At 47.4% G+C, this 18,668-nt stretch overlaps 1 protein-coding gene across 1 annotated transcript; it reads right to left on the bottom strand.

Moving 5' to 3' along the window:
* Positions 1-1,888: 1,888 nt before the first annotated feature.
* On the bottom strand, positions 1,889-18,579 carry DESI1 (desumoylating isopeptidase 1). Its single transcript, XM_087868670.1, has 6 exons — positions 18,265-18,579; positions 8,350-8,371; positions 7,116-7,185; positions 4,719-4,828; positions 3,925-4,047; positions 1,889-2,208 (listed from the first exon to the last, which is right to left on the bottom strand). Exons 1-6 carry the CDS (start codon positions 18,350-18,352, stop codon positions 2,115-2,117), a joined length of 507 nt encoding a protein of 168 aa, XP_087724796.1. The 5' UTR covers positions 18,353-18,579; the 3' UTR covers positions 1,889-2,114.
* Between the last annotated feature and the right edge of the window lie 89 nt (positions 18,580-18,668).

Here is an 18,668-nt window from a genome sequence, read left to right as displayed (position 1 = left end):
TTGACTGAGAAATGTGAGGATGGGGTTGAGGGTCGTAGCCTGACCCCAGACTTCCAAAATGAGTGACTGTGGGACTTGGATGGGGAGAGAGAGCTTGCCTTCCTGGAGAGCTCTGAGAAGACGGCTGGGTGATCCCTCCATCTCTCCCCACAATCCCTAGGGCATAGGCATTGGCACAAATGGCTGCTGGGCATGAAGGGGGGCTTTCAATGAACTGTGTGACTCAGTCTCTCAGGGTAGCCACTTTGGCTAACTTCTCCTGGGTCCAGAGTGACTGCTATCAGGAGTGAAGCCAGCTGAACCTAGATATGGGGGAGAAGGGGGAAGGAGCCTGTGATGCCCTCTGGATAGAGCTCAGAGTTCTGGGAGGAGAGGTCTGGAGCAGGAGCCTGGAAGAGAGGGCTAGTTGAGGCAAGCCGGAAAAGGAGAGAAACTGGGTGGGAGGCAGGGCCAAGGCCTCCACCAACGAGCTGCCCTCCCAGGAGAAATCCAGCCTGAAACCCATTCTCCATGAGCCCAATTCTGCCAGTAGGTCCACAATAAATAATAGTCTCTGCTGTTTTCTGCTCTCCTCAATGTCCCTTGACATAACAGCTGGTCACCAGGGAGATGCCCCTGGTCAGGTCACAGGCCAACACTAAGGCAGGAAACCATCTTTTCCTCTAGCTGAGACCCTGATGGTGCCAGGTGCTATGACTAATGGCAGAGACAGGAGGAGAGGAGGCCAGAGACGAGCAGCAGCTTTTTGAAAAGCAAAGGCACCTGCTACGGGCCAGACCCCAGGAAAGAGAACATAATTCAAGTCTGAGAAGTGGCAGGAGCTATGGCAGGAGGGGCCCACAGATGCCAGGCCTGGGACTCAGGGACCCAGCAGTTCTAAGTCCCTTTTCCACACTCACTCCCCCAAAAACTAACTTAAGGGAGGCATGTGGAGAAAAGGAATCTGAAAGCTTCTCCAGAGAAGAAACGTCCAGATTGTCCCTCCCAAAAGCTCCTGTAGCAGCTCATGAGGAAAATGCCCAAGCAGGCTCTCAACAGTGCACCCTTAAAGTCAGAATGACAACAGAAATAACATGTGCCTTCAAAACACATTGAGGATAATGTAAAAAATCTCTATTGGAAACAACTCGAAATTTTCTTGCTACCTTGATTCTGCATTATTATTCTTTCTACATCAGGGATATTTTCCTAGAGCGGGGAATCCTTTCCCCTTGGTCCCTAGCTGAATACTGCATATTGGTTAAGGGGGTGGGGGGTACAGTGATGGCAAATAACCTACATTATTACTTGTAGACAAAACGCCTGGGTCTCTGCTGCTCCAGCCCAAACCTTCATTAACTATGACAGGTCAGCTATGCTGAGGAAGAGCAGCCTGCAGACAGCAAGGCAGGTTCTCCAAAAATGACGTCAGAGGACTGGCAAACAGTAGGTGGAAGGAAGAATGGCTTTATCCTGTGTTCTCTGGCCTGACACTTGCTGTCACTCTCCCTCGATCCTGAGGCTTCTGGTTGCTCCAGGCCTGGCCCCATGGCCTTGCTTGGGGTAGGGAGGGAAGGTGAGAGAGGTTGCAGCTACAGAGTTCACTTAGGTTGGGTTAGTCTTCCTGAAACTGGTCCCAGGTGCACCAAGTCCTTTGGTTCATTTAAAAACCAGAGAGTAACTGCTTCCGGGATGTCACAACTGTTGCTTCATGGATGTCGTAAAACTCACCTGGGTCCCACAGGTGGTGACAACCTGGGTAGAGCGTGGGCGTTCTCTGGAAAGAGGTGCTAGGTCGGGGCTCCCCCAAACTGTGCCTCTTGCCTTCTGCTTAAACAAACCCCCTCCCTTTCTCCAGTGTGGAGGACGCTCAGGAAGCAGCGTCAGAAGTGAACGCACAGACAAGACAGCCTTAATAAATTAGTATAATACTATTAGAAGGGATGGCATTTTGTTCTGTTTCTTAGCAGCATTGTCCTACATGCAGCCTGACGATCTCCTTCCCTGGGAAATTTAAAAAGCCGTCCCCTGGTTGTTAGCTCTGATGTAAAATTATAAAATAGAAATCTGGTAGGGTTTGTTTTGTTTAAAAAGGAAAAGCCCCTGGTGAGGCAGGGCGGTCCCATGCAGTCCTGTTAGCTCTGGCCGTTGGGTCGGCCCACGGGGCTCCCTCCAGGAGGCTGGATCTGGATGGAAACCAGGAAGGGCCGCAGGGCCTGTCCGAAGGGCCTGTGGAGACAAGAGACCCAGGGGCTGGGGTGGGCTGGGTGCAGATCGTCACAACTGCGCCCACAAGGGCAGTGGTGCCACCACACCAGGAAGAAGGACACCACAGCCTCATTCAGTTTTCTCAGCTACCCCGCATGTGACGTTCATTGAGGGGCTCTCGAGATAGCCTGCTCTGCCCTTTAAGCCCTGGGGTCCCCTCCCCAGTAGATGCTGCCATCTTAGTACCTTCGCTGCTAGATCCTGGGTAGCTGTGGCTTGAACAGGCTAGGGACACACAGGGAACTAGAGCTTTCTGACCTTTCTGTACCTGAATCTTTAACTCTTACGGTACAAGAAGATAAAAATAAGGTTTGAATGAGGAAGCTGAGGCAAAAGAATAAGGGCATGAAAACGGTATCTTCTAGGGAGTACAGGGAATACTTAGGAACAATGACAAATGCAGGTTGCCAGAAGACGTTAATGCCACTTTCTAAAGGGCTCCCCGTTCACACTCAGAGTAGCTTGGCTGGAAAAAACACTGCAAATACTGGAGTCTTAGAGATTTTCCAAAATTCCTAGAACCTTAAATCAGGGGGCCCACAACACATCTCAGTTATTGCCTTTTTCTTTGGTGGATATTGCCATTTTTGAAAATCACGTCCAGGTTTGAAGGGAATGAAGCATTCTCAAGCATAAACAGATGAAACCAGGATATATGAGCTCTAATGCAGACAAGTCCTGGAACTCCACCCATCAACAAGAACATTCCAACTACTTCTACTTGCTTAGGGCCCTATAACCTAGATCCTTTAGCGAGGCTGTAGGGTTCAACACACCCACTGAGGACCAGGCAGGGTGAGCCAGGGCCGGGAGGGGCTCTCCTCACCAGCTGGACACAGTATGGTTTCCTCTGCAAGTTTTTCCTAAGGGGTTCCTACTCACGTGTGAAAAACAGCTCACCTTGCCGAGCCTGCTAAACCTGCCAGGATCTCTGGTGGACAGGGCCCCAGTTCAGGAGAAACTGACCCAGAGTCAGCAGATGGACATGGTCCAGGAGTGGGTAAAGGCTGCCTGAACATAATCGACAGCCAAGGAAGGGGAGGGTATGATGGGTTTGGGTGTGTGTGTCCTTTTAGGGGACATTGCCTGGATGATGGCCCACAAAGCTGGGACTACACCAGGGTGGGAGGGGCTACAGTGTGTTCCTGAAGAAAACACCTACTGTGGGCTGACTGTGTGCTACAAGATATGAGGGCCGTAGGAAGTTGTCTTCGAGGGCATCAAAGAGCTCATGGTGCAGGGAAAGCAAGACCAACAAATGACATTTACAGAATAAGCCACCCTACTAATGCCCCGATCTAGCCTCTGCTTGTCCCCCTAAAGTGCACTCTACGTGAGCACTTCTGGGAGTGGCCTGCTTCACGAGCGACGTGGAAGACAAATGCCAGGATTCTGTGCAAATGCTTGAGCCAGTGTCAAGTGGGTTTCTAAGTTCTGTGGTTGCACTCAGGCCAGAGCAGAGCAGGTCCAACTCCAGGGAGGGTGAAGGTTGCACAGGCAGGCATCAGTGACCGGAGGGAATGGTGGCCCTCCCTGTTGGCAGGGGTCATCACGACAGGGCCCACCTAGCATGGGAGGGTTCTGCTGAGAACAGGGGAGGGTGGACATGGGCCAGACAAGCCGCACTGACTGTGAACGGGGGTTTCAGGGGCAGGGCCAGAGACTGAGGCCACTTACGTGGATAGAATTTCAGAGGGAAGGTCAGTGATGTAAGACGGGATCTTCCGTCCAGTCAGGAACTGAGCCACTTCGTTGGTGAAGGTGTTACAGTTGTTTTCAAAGACGTCATAGGCCTCTCTCCTGTGCGTTGTGGGGAAGGTTTGGAGAACAGATCAGAGGGGCGGCAAGTACGTACGTAGAATAACTCAAACCAAGTAACAGCATGGCGAGCACAGCTGAGTAGGAGGACTAGGATTCCCCTTCTCTCTTACACTCCAGAGGACGCTGGATTTAGTACCCTGGACCATAAGACACCGATTTTTAAGGGAAGGATGAAATAAAAATATATGGCCCCTCTAGAGTTTCAGGAGAATCTTTACATTCACAAAAGCAGAGCTCCAGGGTTAGAGTTGAACACTTAACCACAATTGACTAATGCTTCTTGAAGAGAAAACACGCTCCAGGTCGCATGTCATCCCAACCCCTCCACAAACCCTGTTTTTGACTTTTCAGAACAAGATACTTGCCCAGTATGGGTTGAGAGCAGCAGCTGCTGCTTTTAATCAGGAGGGATAAATAGCCCTTCCTTCCCTCAGCGTTTCGGCAGAAGGTATGCCGGGATGGATTGTCCGCCTTGGAGCAATGCTGGGCTCTTGGAGGCCTAACTGCCTTCTCTTCAAATTTATTCAGCAAATACTGGGCCAGACCTTGTGCTGCGTGTTCTAGGGGATGTGAGCTGGTGGCTGCCCTCCGGGGCTGATCGTCTAGTGGGGGGATGGACACGACTAACCACCACCCGTGTCTCCACTCACCGGAACAGAGACTCCCCCAGGGAGGACAGGTACTCCTGAAAGAGTTCTTCTGTGACTTCTGTGCTCCCCACATCAACCACAGAGTCTGGGGGCCCAAGCAATGTCCCTCCCTAAAAGAGCCAACCCAAAGAAAGTCATTAAGTCACCATCTCCACTGAATCTTTTCATGTGGCTTCCCATGGAAGACCACAAACGCTCTGTTCCAGCGTGTACCTTTCAGAGCACCCAGGGCAGATGAAGAGCGTTATCTCCTATTTGGATCAAGGCTGCAACAGCTTAGAGCTTCCTGTCAACTCTCCATTGCCACATGCCAGCAATGTGGCTAAAAAGCTGGGCTGCTGGTTTCCGGCAGGGCCCAGGAATCCGAGTCTCTGGCCAGTCAGCCCCCTGATGCTGTCTACTCATCTGGTTGATTAAAAAAAAAAAATAGAAACCCAGAATCTGAAGTCTCCCTTTGTCCCCCACATGCCTGATCCCAAGGGCAACAACAGGATAATCAGAAATGGCTAGCACTTGCTAGGCCCTCTTTCTGTGTCTACATTTAAGTGAATGCAGCCAGTTTTTTCTTGTGACACACTTGATATCCCTTATAAGACTGGGAAAATGTGAAGGACTCAGAGAAATCTGGCAGGCTGGCAAATACTTCCATAACTCAGTTCTACTTTGATCTGTGAGGCTGATCTAACAATGGTGACAGGGTTCCCCAGGCAAGGGAGTTAATGGCCCATGAAAGGCCTACAGAAAACCCTCTGCCATGGGTTAACAGATTGCCACAGCAGACCAAAGGAGAGACCAAGGGGAAAACTAGCCAAGGGTGAAACAACAGATCACTAGGGAGGACAGAGCTGGGAATGGGCTGGGCAGTAAGGGAGAGCACTCCTGAGCAGAGCACCCGGAACAGATCATTCATTCATGCAATAGCTATTGAGTACCTACTGTGTGCCTGACATTGTCTGAGGCACTGGGGAAAGCCTGGTGAGCAGGATAATTATGGTAGTCCAAGAATAATGGTCCAAGAATTGCAAGAGACTGAAAGGTCACTAGTCGAGCCCCTATTATTCACTCACATAACAAACATGCATTGAGAACTTACTAGGCGCCAGGCCTTATGCTAGGCGCTGGGGGTACGATGTGGACAAAACAGATGAGATTCTTGCCCTCATGGAGCTTATACTCTAGCAGGGAAGGCAGACAAAAAAATCCCATAAACCAATGCATAATTATGAGCTACGATAAGGGTCTTGCTAGAAAAGTACAGAATGCCATCAGTACGTATGACAGGGGACCTTTCCAGTCTGAGGGGTTTGGGAAGACTCGCCTGAAAAACTGACCCTGAGCTCAAATCTGAAGGATGGAGAGGCAGAACCAGGTGAAGGATCAGGGAGGTGGACCGAAGTGAGAGGGTAGGTTCCAACGTCCATGGAATGTTCTAGGAATGAGAACGGGGTGGGGGTGGGGAAAGGCACCACATGAAAAGAGGTCATTCAGAGAGAGAGACCGAGACCAGATCAGATAGGGTCCGGAGGCCAGTCTGAGCTTGCTGGGTTTTAGTCCAAGGGCAGTGGGGAGAGTTCTGACAGAAGCAGGGGAATGCCATGATCAGATTTTCATTTTGAAAAGATCACTTCGCCTCCTGTGTGGAGTCCTGACTGAGGAGGAGCAGACGTACTTTGCGGTCCAGGCTAGTTGTGAGGGTGGCATGGCTGAAAGTGAGAGTTCTGGAAATATGGGAAGAGATGAAGAGAGAGTGACTTAAGATACATTTACAAGGTAGAATTAACTGGGCTTCACGAAGGATTTGTTAGAGAGGGTGGGGAACAGAGAGAAAGAAATCAAGAATGACCTTCCATTTATGAGTAGCAAAATGAATGGTTGCTTGGTCTTTGCTTGAGCACCTCCTAGAAAACCCTTAGACAGCTCAGAGAGGAACTTCTTGGAAAGGTGCATGGGCTTTAGAGACAGAGAGCCCTGACTTTTAGCACCGGGGCCACTTACTGGCCTTGTAGCTTGGAGCAACTCACTTTACGTCTCAGATCCTTCATCCTTCGGCTGAACATTGGCTGAGTTCATGCTATGAGCTAGGCACGGGGACAGAGAGCGAGACACAGTCTCAGCTCACAAGCAGCTGACACACAGCTCCCTGCAGAGATCCAGGAACAGCTCATCTACCGTATCACGCTCAGTGTGACCCAGAGGGATCCACAAATGCTGAGGGAGCAGAGAGGAGGCCGGGAAAGGGTGTTCTTGAGCTGAGTCTTAAGTTAGTTACTAGGAACTATGCCACAGGCTGACAGCCACTGGACTAGAAGCCAGACATACAGAGTGGTAGCAAAGTTCATGGTCTATGGGAACCCCAGGGACCTGAGACTGGGGAAGGGTGTGGGGGAAGCCACTCACGGGGGGACAGCTGGAGATACCGCTACTGCCGAAGTAGAACTCATCCTTGTGCACAACTATGGAGGTGTGCCTGCAACGCAGAGAAGAGACAGGATAAGCCAGAAAACTTAAAACTGGTCTGAGAAAAAGCAAATACCACACTGGAAAGAGAGTAATTTCTGCCCAAGGATAGGACTTACAAGGTCAACAGCCTTATAAAACTAAACAAAGGCATAAATATCTTAGATTAGAGTTTCTTAACTTCAGCACTATTAACGTTTGGGGCTGGAGAACTCTTGGCTGGGGGGCTGTCCTGTGTATTCTAGGAAGTTTAGTGGCATCCTGGCCTCCCCCCACTAGATGCCAGTAGCAACACCCTCTCCCCTGCCCCACCAGTTGTGACAACCAAACCTGTCTCCAGACACCACGGAATGTCCTTGGGGGCAGAACTGGGTCCTCCTTGAGAACCGCTTCTATAAGTCATGTTAGCAGAGGGAAGGCCCTAGATTCACCCTGATGCTGACAAACCGTTAGTGAAATAAAGCTCTGCAGACCAAGGTGTGCTCCCAGGCTTTTAAAACTAACAGGAGCAGTTAACCTGGACCATGCTGAGGGCAAGACTAGATGAGAAGTGTGGACCTATTTCAGGTGAAGGTGTTCGTATTACTTGGTTTGAGTCAAACAAAGCAAAGGATCATTCTGGTCATCCCAAATGTCAACAGGCTCTAGGAGTCCAGATGGAATACTGACCTATGGTTTCCTCATTAATGGAACTGAGAGCTCAGCTACCATCTTGTCTGACAGGGACAGATCCAGTACAGAGGGACCAAAGTAGACGTGCTTTAAGACAGACATGTGTGGCTCTTGAGACTTCTGTAGTTAGAAAGCTTGGTCAGGAGTGGGCATGACATCATTCTGCCCTTCTTTAGGGCAAGGTTTCTCAACCTCAGCACCACAGCCATAAATATGGCTGGATAATTCTTTGTTGTGAAGGGCTGTCCTATGGTAGGATGTTTATAGCAGCATCTCTGGCCTCCACCCCCCCCCCATCAAAAATGTCTCTAGAAACTGCCAAATGTCCCTGGGGTGGGGGGTCAGGGCACAAAATTACCCCTGCTTTAGAAATTGGAGGTTTTATGATGCAGAGTGCTGGGTTTCAAGCTGGAAGCCACAGACAAGGACCCGAAATGCACAGGTACTGCTTTGTTTCAAAAACTAGCCAATCAATGTAGAGTCCCCCCCACCCCCAACTTACCAGATGCCTTCCAGTTGTTTCCCTGTGGAGAAAAGAAGAGATTTAGCCACTTGGGATCAGATTAAATGGCCTCCCAGCCTGAGTAAATTCAGACCATCACTCAAACCCAGAGGAACCCGGGGGGCACGTGCGTGGTGCAGTCGGTTAGGTGTCCAGCTCCTGGTTTCAGCTCAGGTCATGATCTCAGGGTCGTGGGACTGAGCTCTGTGCTGAGTGTGGGGTTTGCTTAAGACTCTCTCCCTTGAGGCAAAAAAAAAAAAAAAAAGACTCTCTCGCCCTCTCCCTCTGCCCCTGCCCCCTGTGCTCTCTCTCTCTGAAATAAATAATCATAAAAAGAAAAAAAAGAAAAATCCAGAGTAACGCATTATAAACCTCTTGCAGGACTCTCTAGGAATGCAATTCCCCTCCAATAAGGTCCTTATGCCCTGATGCAGGTACGTTGTGTTAAGTAGGTTGAAAAGTGATTAGCAGCTTTCATCAGAATACAAGATAAAAAACACTGGTATAGATGTACCCCAATTTTGCATCTGCTTTTCTTTCCTCTTCAGGGTCAATTCAACTTTGCCTTTTTAATTTCTTTGTCTTATATATAGAGAGAGAACAGAACAATGGTATAAAAAAGCTATTATCCACTTCCTCATTGAGCATATATGAGGTGAAACCCTTCAGGAAATGACAGAGCAAAACTTGACAAATGCCATCCATCTGAATAGTCACTACAAATTTTTTCTACACCTGCATATGGCAGAAATGATGTTAGGTATGGAAATGAAAATATGAACAGATCACTGTCCTGCCTTTAAGGAGCCCAAAGTCAAATAGAAAGAGACACACATACACATAACTAAGTAAAATACAATGTTGATAGGCTCCAATTACAGAGTGGTATAATTAGAGTGGTAAAAATAAGATGCTATATAGAATATAGATAAGGAACTACCTTTATAAGCTGCAATTCAACCGCGGAACGAGTAGGGGCGGGAATCGATGTTTCTGCTGGGGTGGATAATATGTGCAAATGCACAGTTGTGATAAAAACAGGTTAGAGAAGAGAGTGCAGTGATGGTGACAGGAGGGAAAGTAGCCGGCAGCGGCACCGGCCAAGTAGGGTAAGCCCGGACAGAAGACTGCCCTACACCGTGGGGGCATTCATGGTTGTTAAGCAGTAGAGAGCCTTGATCAGATCCAGGTTTTTAAAATACACCTATGTCTTTTAAGGGAACTGCAAGGGCGCCTCAGTGGCTCAGTTGGTTAAGTGTCCACCTCTTAATTTCCGCTCAGGTCATGATCTCAGGGTCGTAAGATCGAGCCCTGCGTCCTCTTTGCGCTCAGCGGGGAGTCTGTTTGAGATTCTCTCTCTTCCTCTACTCCTCCTCCCCTCTTAAAAAAATAAAATAAAATAAGGCCTCACAGTGTGTAGTACCCAGAAGCTTGATAAATGGAGACTATATTAGGTAAAATGGCCTTGGGGAAAAGGGTAAAGACCTCCAAAAGATAAATTTTACCTCTGGATTAGTGGTAAGATCTAAGAAGAGATTTCGGTATCCGGGGAATTAATATGAACTACTGTGTCTATTTCACATATAAACATTTTATTCCCTGTTAGTGTTGCCAGGCTAAATAAAGCAACAAGGAAAATAAAATGTCCTCCTCCAGTTAGGAGACCTGCGTGCTTTTCACTAAAAGACCTGCTACTTTGGCTCACAAGGCCCAAATGGACAGAGGGATTCTGGACTGGGGTTTCTGAGGTAGCCCCCTCAAGACCGTGGGGCAGGCTCTGCCCTTATCCAAACTGAGCTGAAATTCCACAGAGGTGGATGAGAAACAGACTGAATGCTCCAAGGCAGTGGTAACCCATTTAGGACAAGCATCTTCAAATATGGATTGAGCTTAATCTGAACTCCTTCACAGTTATCCTTATTCTCACAACATCCTTATGTGGTAGAGTAGGGCAAATATTTATTAACATCATTTTACAAACAGGTAAATAAAGATGCATGGTTTGTCCAGCATAAAAGCAAGAAGGAAAAACACCATATGACAATGTACTTGTTGGAGCAGCTCGGGTAGAAACACTGCTCAGCAGCCTGTTCTTGGGAGGAAAAGAACAAGGGCCCTGGTCTCTTCCATCGGGTGACGGGCATTGGAAAGTGGAACTAAATTCATTAAAAATTTTTTTTGGCCACACTGGGGTTGGAGTAGGTGAGTAGGAGGTGGTGATTTGAGATTGAATTAGGTCACAAGGCCATTTTGGAACATGAATTAGGCTCAGTGAATATTAGCACACTACAGAAGCAGATTATTTTCCCACTAGGATTTCCTCAGCAGGCCAAAGAGTGGGTGGGTCAGATGCCTGCCTGTCTCCAAGCTTGCTGGCACATCCAGCGCATTGATTTCAAGGCCTATGAAGTGTGAGCATGAAAACAAATGGAAGAAAAGGATATCAGTCCTGTTTTCATCGTGAGCAACAAAGAATGCAGAGTGAGGTCTGCATTAGGCAGCATTTCACTGACCGTAAAGAGTTAAGTTAGTCTATCAGTTAACATGGATGGAGCATATAGACAGACATGCTGGTTGTAGGACATGCTCCAGGTCAGCACCTGGAATACTGCTGGTGTTCAACAAATGTCTATTGGCGACGGGGCAGCAGGGGCCTCTGTGCAACTAGCCCTAGGTCACTGGTATAAATCAAACACAGCCCCAGCTCACCTCCCAAATTTCTCTAGTGATAGAGTTTTTATTTATTTTAATTCCAGTATAGTTAACATACAGTGTTATTGATGGTGTATTTATTTATTTAGTTTTAAGATTTTATTTTTAAGTAATCTCTACACCAAATGTGGGGCTCGAACTCAACAACCCGAGATCAAGAGTCACAGGCTCCACCTACTGCGCCAGCCAGGCGCCCCTTGAGAGTGGTTTTAGTTGACAATTTTTTTTTTAAAGATTTTATTTATTTAGTCGACAGAGATAGAGACAGCCAGCGAGAGAGGGAACACAAGCAGGGGGAGTGGGAGAGGAAGAAGCAGGCTCATAGCGGAGGAGCCTGATGTGGGGCTCGATCCCATAACGCTGGGATCACGCCCTGAGCCGAAGGCAGACGCTTAACAACTGCGCCACCCAGGCGCCCCTAGCTGACAATTTTTTAAATTAAAACTTTTTAAAGTTCATTTATTTACTTTAAGTCATCTCTACAACCAATGAGGGGCTTGAACTCACAACCCCGAGATCGAGCCGCATGCTCCTCCGACTGAGCCAGCCAGATGCCCCTAATTGGCATTGTTTTAATCTGCTGGTTGGCTCAGCATCTGCCAGATTACCAGCAATGTGAAGGGGTTAATGTCAATTTAAAAAATCAGCTTGCTCTTCTCTGGGGGCGCTGGATAAATATTGAATCTAGGTGGGAAAAAGGCAAAAGGAAACATTTGTATAACATAAGTGAGCCTCTGTGCCAATATTGTAAAGAAAAAAAAAGCCTATTGGCAGGAGGGCTTTTCCTTCCTTCAGGCAGAGAAAGGTTATCACAAAATCAAATGCAGTACACTGTTAAAAACTGAGGGGGTATTTTAATCTTCGAAAAAAGTAGGTTTAAAACTACTTGATATTCTAATGCTAGGATTCTGTGGAGCCAGTATAGGATTCTTTCCTCATATAAAATAACTCACTTTTGAGTTCTTTGCCTCAGTACTGAGAGGGTTCCCTTTTAATCACTGCTTGTTTTCATTAGTCAGGCCTTGTAGCAATGCCTCAAGGTAGGTCTGCAACATTCAGCCAGGCTATATTTACTGAACACCAACCACTGTGCTAGACTCTGCATAAATCTAGAGTTCTGGCCCCCAGTGGAGCTTCCAGTCCAGTTGTGGGGGGGGGGTGTGTGGACACCGATGAGAAAATTAGCAATTACAGGGGTGCCTGGGTGCTTTAGTCGGTTAAGCGTCTGACTTTTTTAAAAAAAGATTTTACTTATTTATTTGACACAGAGAGAGAGTACGTGACCACAAACAGTGGGAGTGGCAGGCAGAGGGAGACGGAGAAGCAGGGTGCCCGCGGAGCAGGGAGCCTGATGTGGGACTTGATCCCAGGACCCCAGGATCATGACCTGAGCTGAAGGCGGATGCTTAACTGACTGAGCCACCCAGGTGCCCCAGCGTCTGACTCGATTTCGGCTCAGGTCATGATCTCGGGGTCATGAGACTGAGCTCCACGTCGGATTCTGTACTGAGCATGGAGCCTGTTTAAGATTGCCCCCCGCCCACCCAGCCCTGCTTGCGGGTGCTCTCTCTCTAAAAAAGAAAAGAAGACAAATAATTATAAAATAGAATGATGAATGCTATTAAAGTGGAGTACAGGATGTTATAAGCACATACTAGGGACACATGACCAAGATTTGTCGGGTGGGGGTCAGGGAAGGTTTCCTGGAGGAAGAAACACGTTAGTTGAGAGCTCAAGGATGAGCAGAAGTTACCCAGGCCAAGCGAAAGTATTCAGGGCAGACAGCATAGCCTTTGAAAAGCCAAGAGGTGAAAAAGAGCTGAACGGGTTCAGTCCTGTTAGAGTGTACAGGGCTTTTCCACTGGCATTCCACGAGAGCATTAAGGCCTCATGCCCTAAGGTATCTATTGGCAGAATTGAGAAAACAGTCATTCAGACCATCTCCCCTAGAGCTGAGCTCTCTTGTGGAATCCAGGAGAAAGGCTCCTGCTGATTGTGCTGAGCACTTATAGACAGGTGAGGGTGGAGAGAAAAGCAGAAGGATCACAAAGGGCCTTGTGAGCTGCATTAGTTTTCATTTTGCCATAATGAAATCGCATGATTATTAAATTAATTCATTAGACGGATATAAAGTAGTTCATACAATGAACAATAAAAATCTAAAGCAAAACACAATAGATGGCGTTAAAACTTTAAAAACCCCTTCAGATTCAAATAAATTCTATGTAATCTTGAAGCTTGAGTTTGAGTCTCAACTATAATTGTTCCTATGATTGATATTTATTGTAGGGCACCTGGCTGGCTCGGTCAGTAGAGCATGTGACTCTTAATCTCGGGGTTGTGAGTTCAAGCCCCACATTGGGTGTAGAACTTACTTAAAAAAAAAAATTATTGAGCACCCGCTCTGACTGGCCACTGGGGACATACAGAGAAATGAGTCTGCCCTCCAGTAGCTCAACGTTCTCACCAAAGTCTCTCTGACACATGCAGCCCACCACAGCCTCTCCCTTCTTTCAAGACCTAAAATAATTGCTTCACCACTTGCTCATCCTGGCATCTAGTTACAATCTCTTTTATGCTGTTCTCTAATGTTGCATGTGCACGTATGTTATTTTAGTGAAACAAACCCCTGGAGGACAGAGTTCATGGTTGTTGTTTTTTTTTTTTTTTAAGATTTTTTTATTTATTCATTTGGGGGGGGGAGAGCACACCTGCAAGTGAAAGCATGAGCAGGGGGGAGGATCAGAGGGAGAGCGAGAAGCAGACGACCCATTGAGCAGGTAGCCCTATGACAGGACTTGATCCCAGGACCCCAGGATTACGACCTGAGCCAAAGGCAGACGCTTAACCGACTGAGCCACCCAGGCGCCCCTTAGAGTTCATGTTTATTTCATTACTATTTGTATTACAGAATTAAGCAAGGAACTGAGGATAAAGTAAAATCTCAAATATTCATTAGATTGCGTTCTGCCAAGAAATAAATACCTATGTTCTATAACCTTATGTCTTTAAACCTGAGAACAATTTTTGTTTTAAAGATTTATTTATTTGACAGAGAGAGAGAGACAGCCAGCGAGAGAGGGAACACAAGCAGGGGGAGTGGGAGAGGAAGAGGCAGGCTCCCAGCAGAGCAGGGAGCCCGATGTGGGGCTTGATCGCAGGGTCCTGGGATCAGGTTCTGAGCTGAAGGCAGATGCTTAACGACTGAGCCACCCAGGTGCCCCTAAACCTGAGAACAATTTTGAGATACGCTTGTGAAAAAAATAAAAAATAAACGCAACCCTGGGATACATGCATGCACACAAACTTTAGATTAGAAAACAATCTTTTACTCTTACCTCAATTAAAAAAAAAAACACCCCAAACACCTCTGCATTTATCTCTATGTCCTTTAGCACAGAAAAAGGTCATGAAATTTAGAGAACAGCCAAAATTATTAAGAGGAGGAACTTAAAGGACAATTATAATAGCTAATTATCTTAGGCAAATGGTACATTATGAAAAAGAGGTATAATCACCTGTCTATTAGAACGCTAAGGATAAATTTGGGACCATTTTCATGGTGAATGAAGGACAGCGGACCAGAAATATCTTCATGGGAACCAGCTCTAGGAGACTGGACACTGGACAGCATAAAACTGTGGAGTCTACACTGTTTGGGGGAGAAGGGAATTACAGGGCTTTCTCTAGTCCAGTCATGACTGTAATAGAGCCAGATGGGGTCTTTTTCTTTAATGATTTTATTTATTTATTTGACACAGAGAGGGAGAGAGAGCACAAGTAGGCAGAGCAGCAGGCAGGGAGAGGGAGAAGCAGGCTTCCTGCTGAGCAGAGGGCCCGACTCGGGTCTCCTTCCCAGGACCGTGGGATCATGACCTGAGCCGAAGGCAGCCACTTAACCAACTGAGCCACCCAGGCACCCCTAGATGGGGTCTTATAAAGAGGAATCATTATAACAAGCATAAGAAGGTACAACTGATGAGGTCACACTAATTTAATCTGGCAAAATGAAGGCTATGAGGAATGATCATAAATTTATGATTATGAATGGCAAATACACATTGAACCCAGATCCTTTTCTCATCCAAATTTGAAACACTTGACCAAAGATGCCTTTACAAACTTGAAAAATTATAAAGGGACACATTACACAGTAGAGGTGATATAACAGAATGATTGACAACATGAGCTCTGAAAGTCAGACTGCCTGTATTTATAACCCAGCACTGTTGCTTATCAGCTGTGAGCTGGGGCAAGTTTCCTAATGCCTTGTCTCAGGTTGCTCAAATGAAAAATGGAAGTAACAACAGGACCTACCTCACAAAATGGTGGTGAGGATTACAACGTACACAAAGTACTCAGAAAAAAAAGTCTGGCACATGGTAAGTTCTCAATAAATACTAGCTAATAATATGCTTCTGGAAGTCATAGCAAAAATCAGGAAACAAGTGGACTTTTTAAAGTTTCAAATATATTTAGGAACGGGAAATCAATATATGGCTACTCTCAGAACTGGGACATAAGCAACTTTAAGGTTGGTGATGTCTGGACAGGATGAGCCAGTAAGGCAATGCCCATCTTCCATAAGTTTCCAACTCTAGAAAGTAGGGACTATTAGCTTTGATAACACTTTCATTACTTTTGTAAAAGGCAAAAAGCAATATAGGGAAAAAGGGATAGAGAAGAGAGAATTAGATTCGCAGGCAAGGTGATGTTCGAAATCCCATTGTTGTCAGATGTGCCAAACTGGTGAAGTTCCCATTTGTCCTTGTGATCCTTCTAGGATTTCACATCTATTGAAAAAAGAAGGGGGAGGGGGCAGGTCTGGCCCTCCCCCTTCAGTTATGGCACTTTTCCCTCCACCCATGATACTCCACAAAGGCCTTCTTTCAGTTCCAGGACAAGGCCAGGCTCTATCCTACCTCAGGGCCTTGGCAGATTGATCCTCCTTATGCCTAGAACACTATCACTCCCTCGTCACCCTCCTTGTGACACTTCTTCATCCTTGACTTCCCAACTTAAGTCACTCCTTCTGATACCCTTATTTAAAGTTAGGTTTCTCTTGTTACTTTCTCTTTTTTTTTTTTTTTTTAAGATTTTATTTATTTATTTGACACAGAGAGAGAGACAGCCAGCGAGAGGGGGAACACAAGCAGGGGGAGTGGGAGAGGGAGAAGCAGGCTCCCAGCGGAAGAGCCTGACATGGGGCTTGATCCCAGAACTCCAGGATCACGCCCTGAGCCGAAGGCAGACGCTTAACGACTGAGCCACCCAGGCGCCCCTCTCTTGTTACTTTCTATCTCAGCACCCTGTTTGCTTCTTGCACAGCCTAACACTTATCACAATTATTATTTGAAATGATTATTTTCTTGGCCTATTTTTAATATTTTCCCCAGTAAGCAGCTCCATGATGGCAGTGAACATCTTTGCTCAATATATTCTCCTCAGTATCTTAACACGTGGACTAGCACATAGTAGGCACTCAAAAAACAATCTGTTGAATGAATCATGAAGCAGTGATCCTTAAGGGCACTTACAGCTATGATCAAACTAACCAAATAATGGCTCCATTCCAAGAAGTTTAGTTAGAACTTGACTGATGTAATCTGTTCGTGATTAGCACCTTCCCCCATGACTTTGTAAGTTTTGCTTTCAGCTTTGCCTTACTCATTTTTAACAACTGGTGATCTAGGCCCAAACTTCTAGCCAACAATGGATTGGCTACATAACAATTATCTAAAGAGCTTATTAAAAATACAGATTTTTGGATCAAAACTCCAGAAGTTTCTTATTTAGTACCTGTGTAATGAGGCTCTAGAATCCATATATTTAAAACTTTGCTTATTTTGAATAGATAACATATGTGTATAGTACACAATTCTAAAGTACAAAAAGCTTATAGCGAAGTCTCCCTTCTATTCCTGTCCTCTGGCATCACGTTCCCCTTTCCGTAAGTTACCACTGTTTCAATTTCTTATGTATTCTTCCAGATAATTGTCTACATGAACATGTATAAGTCCTTTGCTTTAAACACACCTGAATATTTAAAGAACTATTCCAACTTTGTTTTCTCTATGTTCATTGAACAAAACTTGTTGAAAGTGAAGTTATCTGTATTTTTAACAAGAATTCCAGGTGATTCTGATGTGAAGCCAAATATGAGTAACCATTCACTGGGCCAGGGTTAACAGATTAAGCACAACTCACTATGATACATCAGAAACTCAAAGACATTGAAAAAATACCTTCCAAAGAAGCCTTGCTTACTTGACTTCAGCCCTCTTGTCTTACCAAGATGAACTAAAACATTCTCTAATGCGTCCATAAAAGCCAGGAAAAACTAGCCATTCAAATGGATGCTGCCAAAGCTGTTCATTTTTTTAATTCCCGGAATCTCTTCCTGCCCAATATCAACTGAAATCACAAACTCGACAATTTCTATGTTAGATGAGACATTTTGGTATTTGGGTTATAATGAGGTTTGATGTGCAGTGAACTAGGGCTGATTTTTCTCTCCTGGTAGGTAAGTAGTTTAAATGGAGCACAACGGAAATTCTTCCTTTACTAATCCTTACTGACACAACAGTATCCAATCCTCCCCGAGAATTGCTAAACATCTGGGCAAAAGCACTGAACTTAGAAACTGTTGACATGACCCCACTGTCAGGGCAGAACTTGAACACTCGAGTTCGGACTCCAGCCGACCTGACTTCCCCCGTACCTGGGAGCAATGGCTGGGCCCCCGTGCGGCTCTAGCTTCCTATTCGCATCTACCCCAGAGACTGCAGAGTGTTTCCTTTTGGCACGGAGGGAAGGCTCTCTAAGGGCCACCCGGGGAGCTCCTCCGCAGTGTCCCTTTCACCACGACGGGCACAGCGCGGCAGGCATCCTCGCCTCCCCTACACTGCGCCGAGGAAGGAGTGTAAAGAGCTCCCCAGGTGAGGCGGGGGAGCCGCCGGGATGCAGCGCCCTACGGCTCTGAGAGGGCAGGGGGAGGGCGTGACTCTCCATCCCTTGCTCCTGGATTCAAACGTGAAGTCGGGAAAGTGGGGCTTCCAGGCACCCGAACCTCAGACCTCTCCCTTCTCCACTCGGGCTCTCCTCCATCCTCTGGGCCCCGCGTCTCCCCCCGAGCCGTGGTCCAGGCCTCCCTACCTCTGCCGGCCGTCCCGGTACCTTCTCGCCCGCCCCCAGCCCCCTCACCCAGCATGATGGGGCTGAGCCGCCGGGCCAGGCCCTTGGACAGGTCGTACACGTAGAGCTTCACCGGATAGAGATTCGGCGGCTCCATCGGGACCCGTGGCGGCGGCGGCCACGAAGCCCCTCAGGCACCCGGCAGCGGCTTGGACCTTCCCGTACCCGACGGGGGTGGGGAGCGGAGGGAGCGGGGGGGACCGAGCCCAGGCCCGGCCTGAGGGGCGGGGGAAAGGCGGCCCTGCGCTGCACGCGCCCCCGCACCCGCCACCGGCAACGACTACTGTGAGGTGACAGAGCGGGGACGGGCAGAGTCCGCGCGGAAGAGGGGGCGGGGGCGGGGGCGGGGGCGGGGACGCACTCTTGCGCATGTGCCTACCGTCCCGACGGGCGGTGAGGGGCGGGGCTTCGCG

The sequence above is a fragment of the Ursus americanus genome, chromosome 17 (assembly GCF_024610735.1).
Source record: "Ursus americanus isolate L20-20 chromosome 17, mUrsAme1.1.p, whole genome shotgun sequence".
NCBI classification, from domain to species: domain Eukaryota; kingdom Metazoa; phylum Chordata; class Mammalia; order Carnivora; family Ursidae; genus Ursus; species Ursus americanus.
Note: the sequence above shows the minus strand (reverse complement) of the source record. Positions and strands in the feature narration are given on the sequence as shown.

Bases quoted from the DNA above. Each gene is read 5' to 3' on its own strand.
- DESI1 (XM_087868670.1), bottom strand. From the start codon at position 18,352: ATGGAGCCGCCGAATCTCTATCCGGTGAAGCTCTACGTGTACGACCTG. The intron at 7,186-8,349 runs GTAAGTTGGGGG...TCTGCGTTGCAG, and splicing joins AAACAACTGGAAGGCATCTG to GCACACCTCCATAGTTGTGC. The intron at 4,048-4,718 runs GTGAGTGGAGAC...CACAACGCACAG, and splicing joins CTGGGGGAGTCTCTGTTCCG to GAGAGAGGCCTATGACGTCT.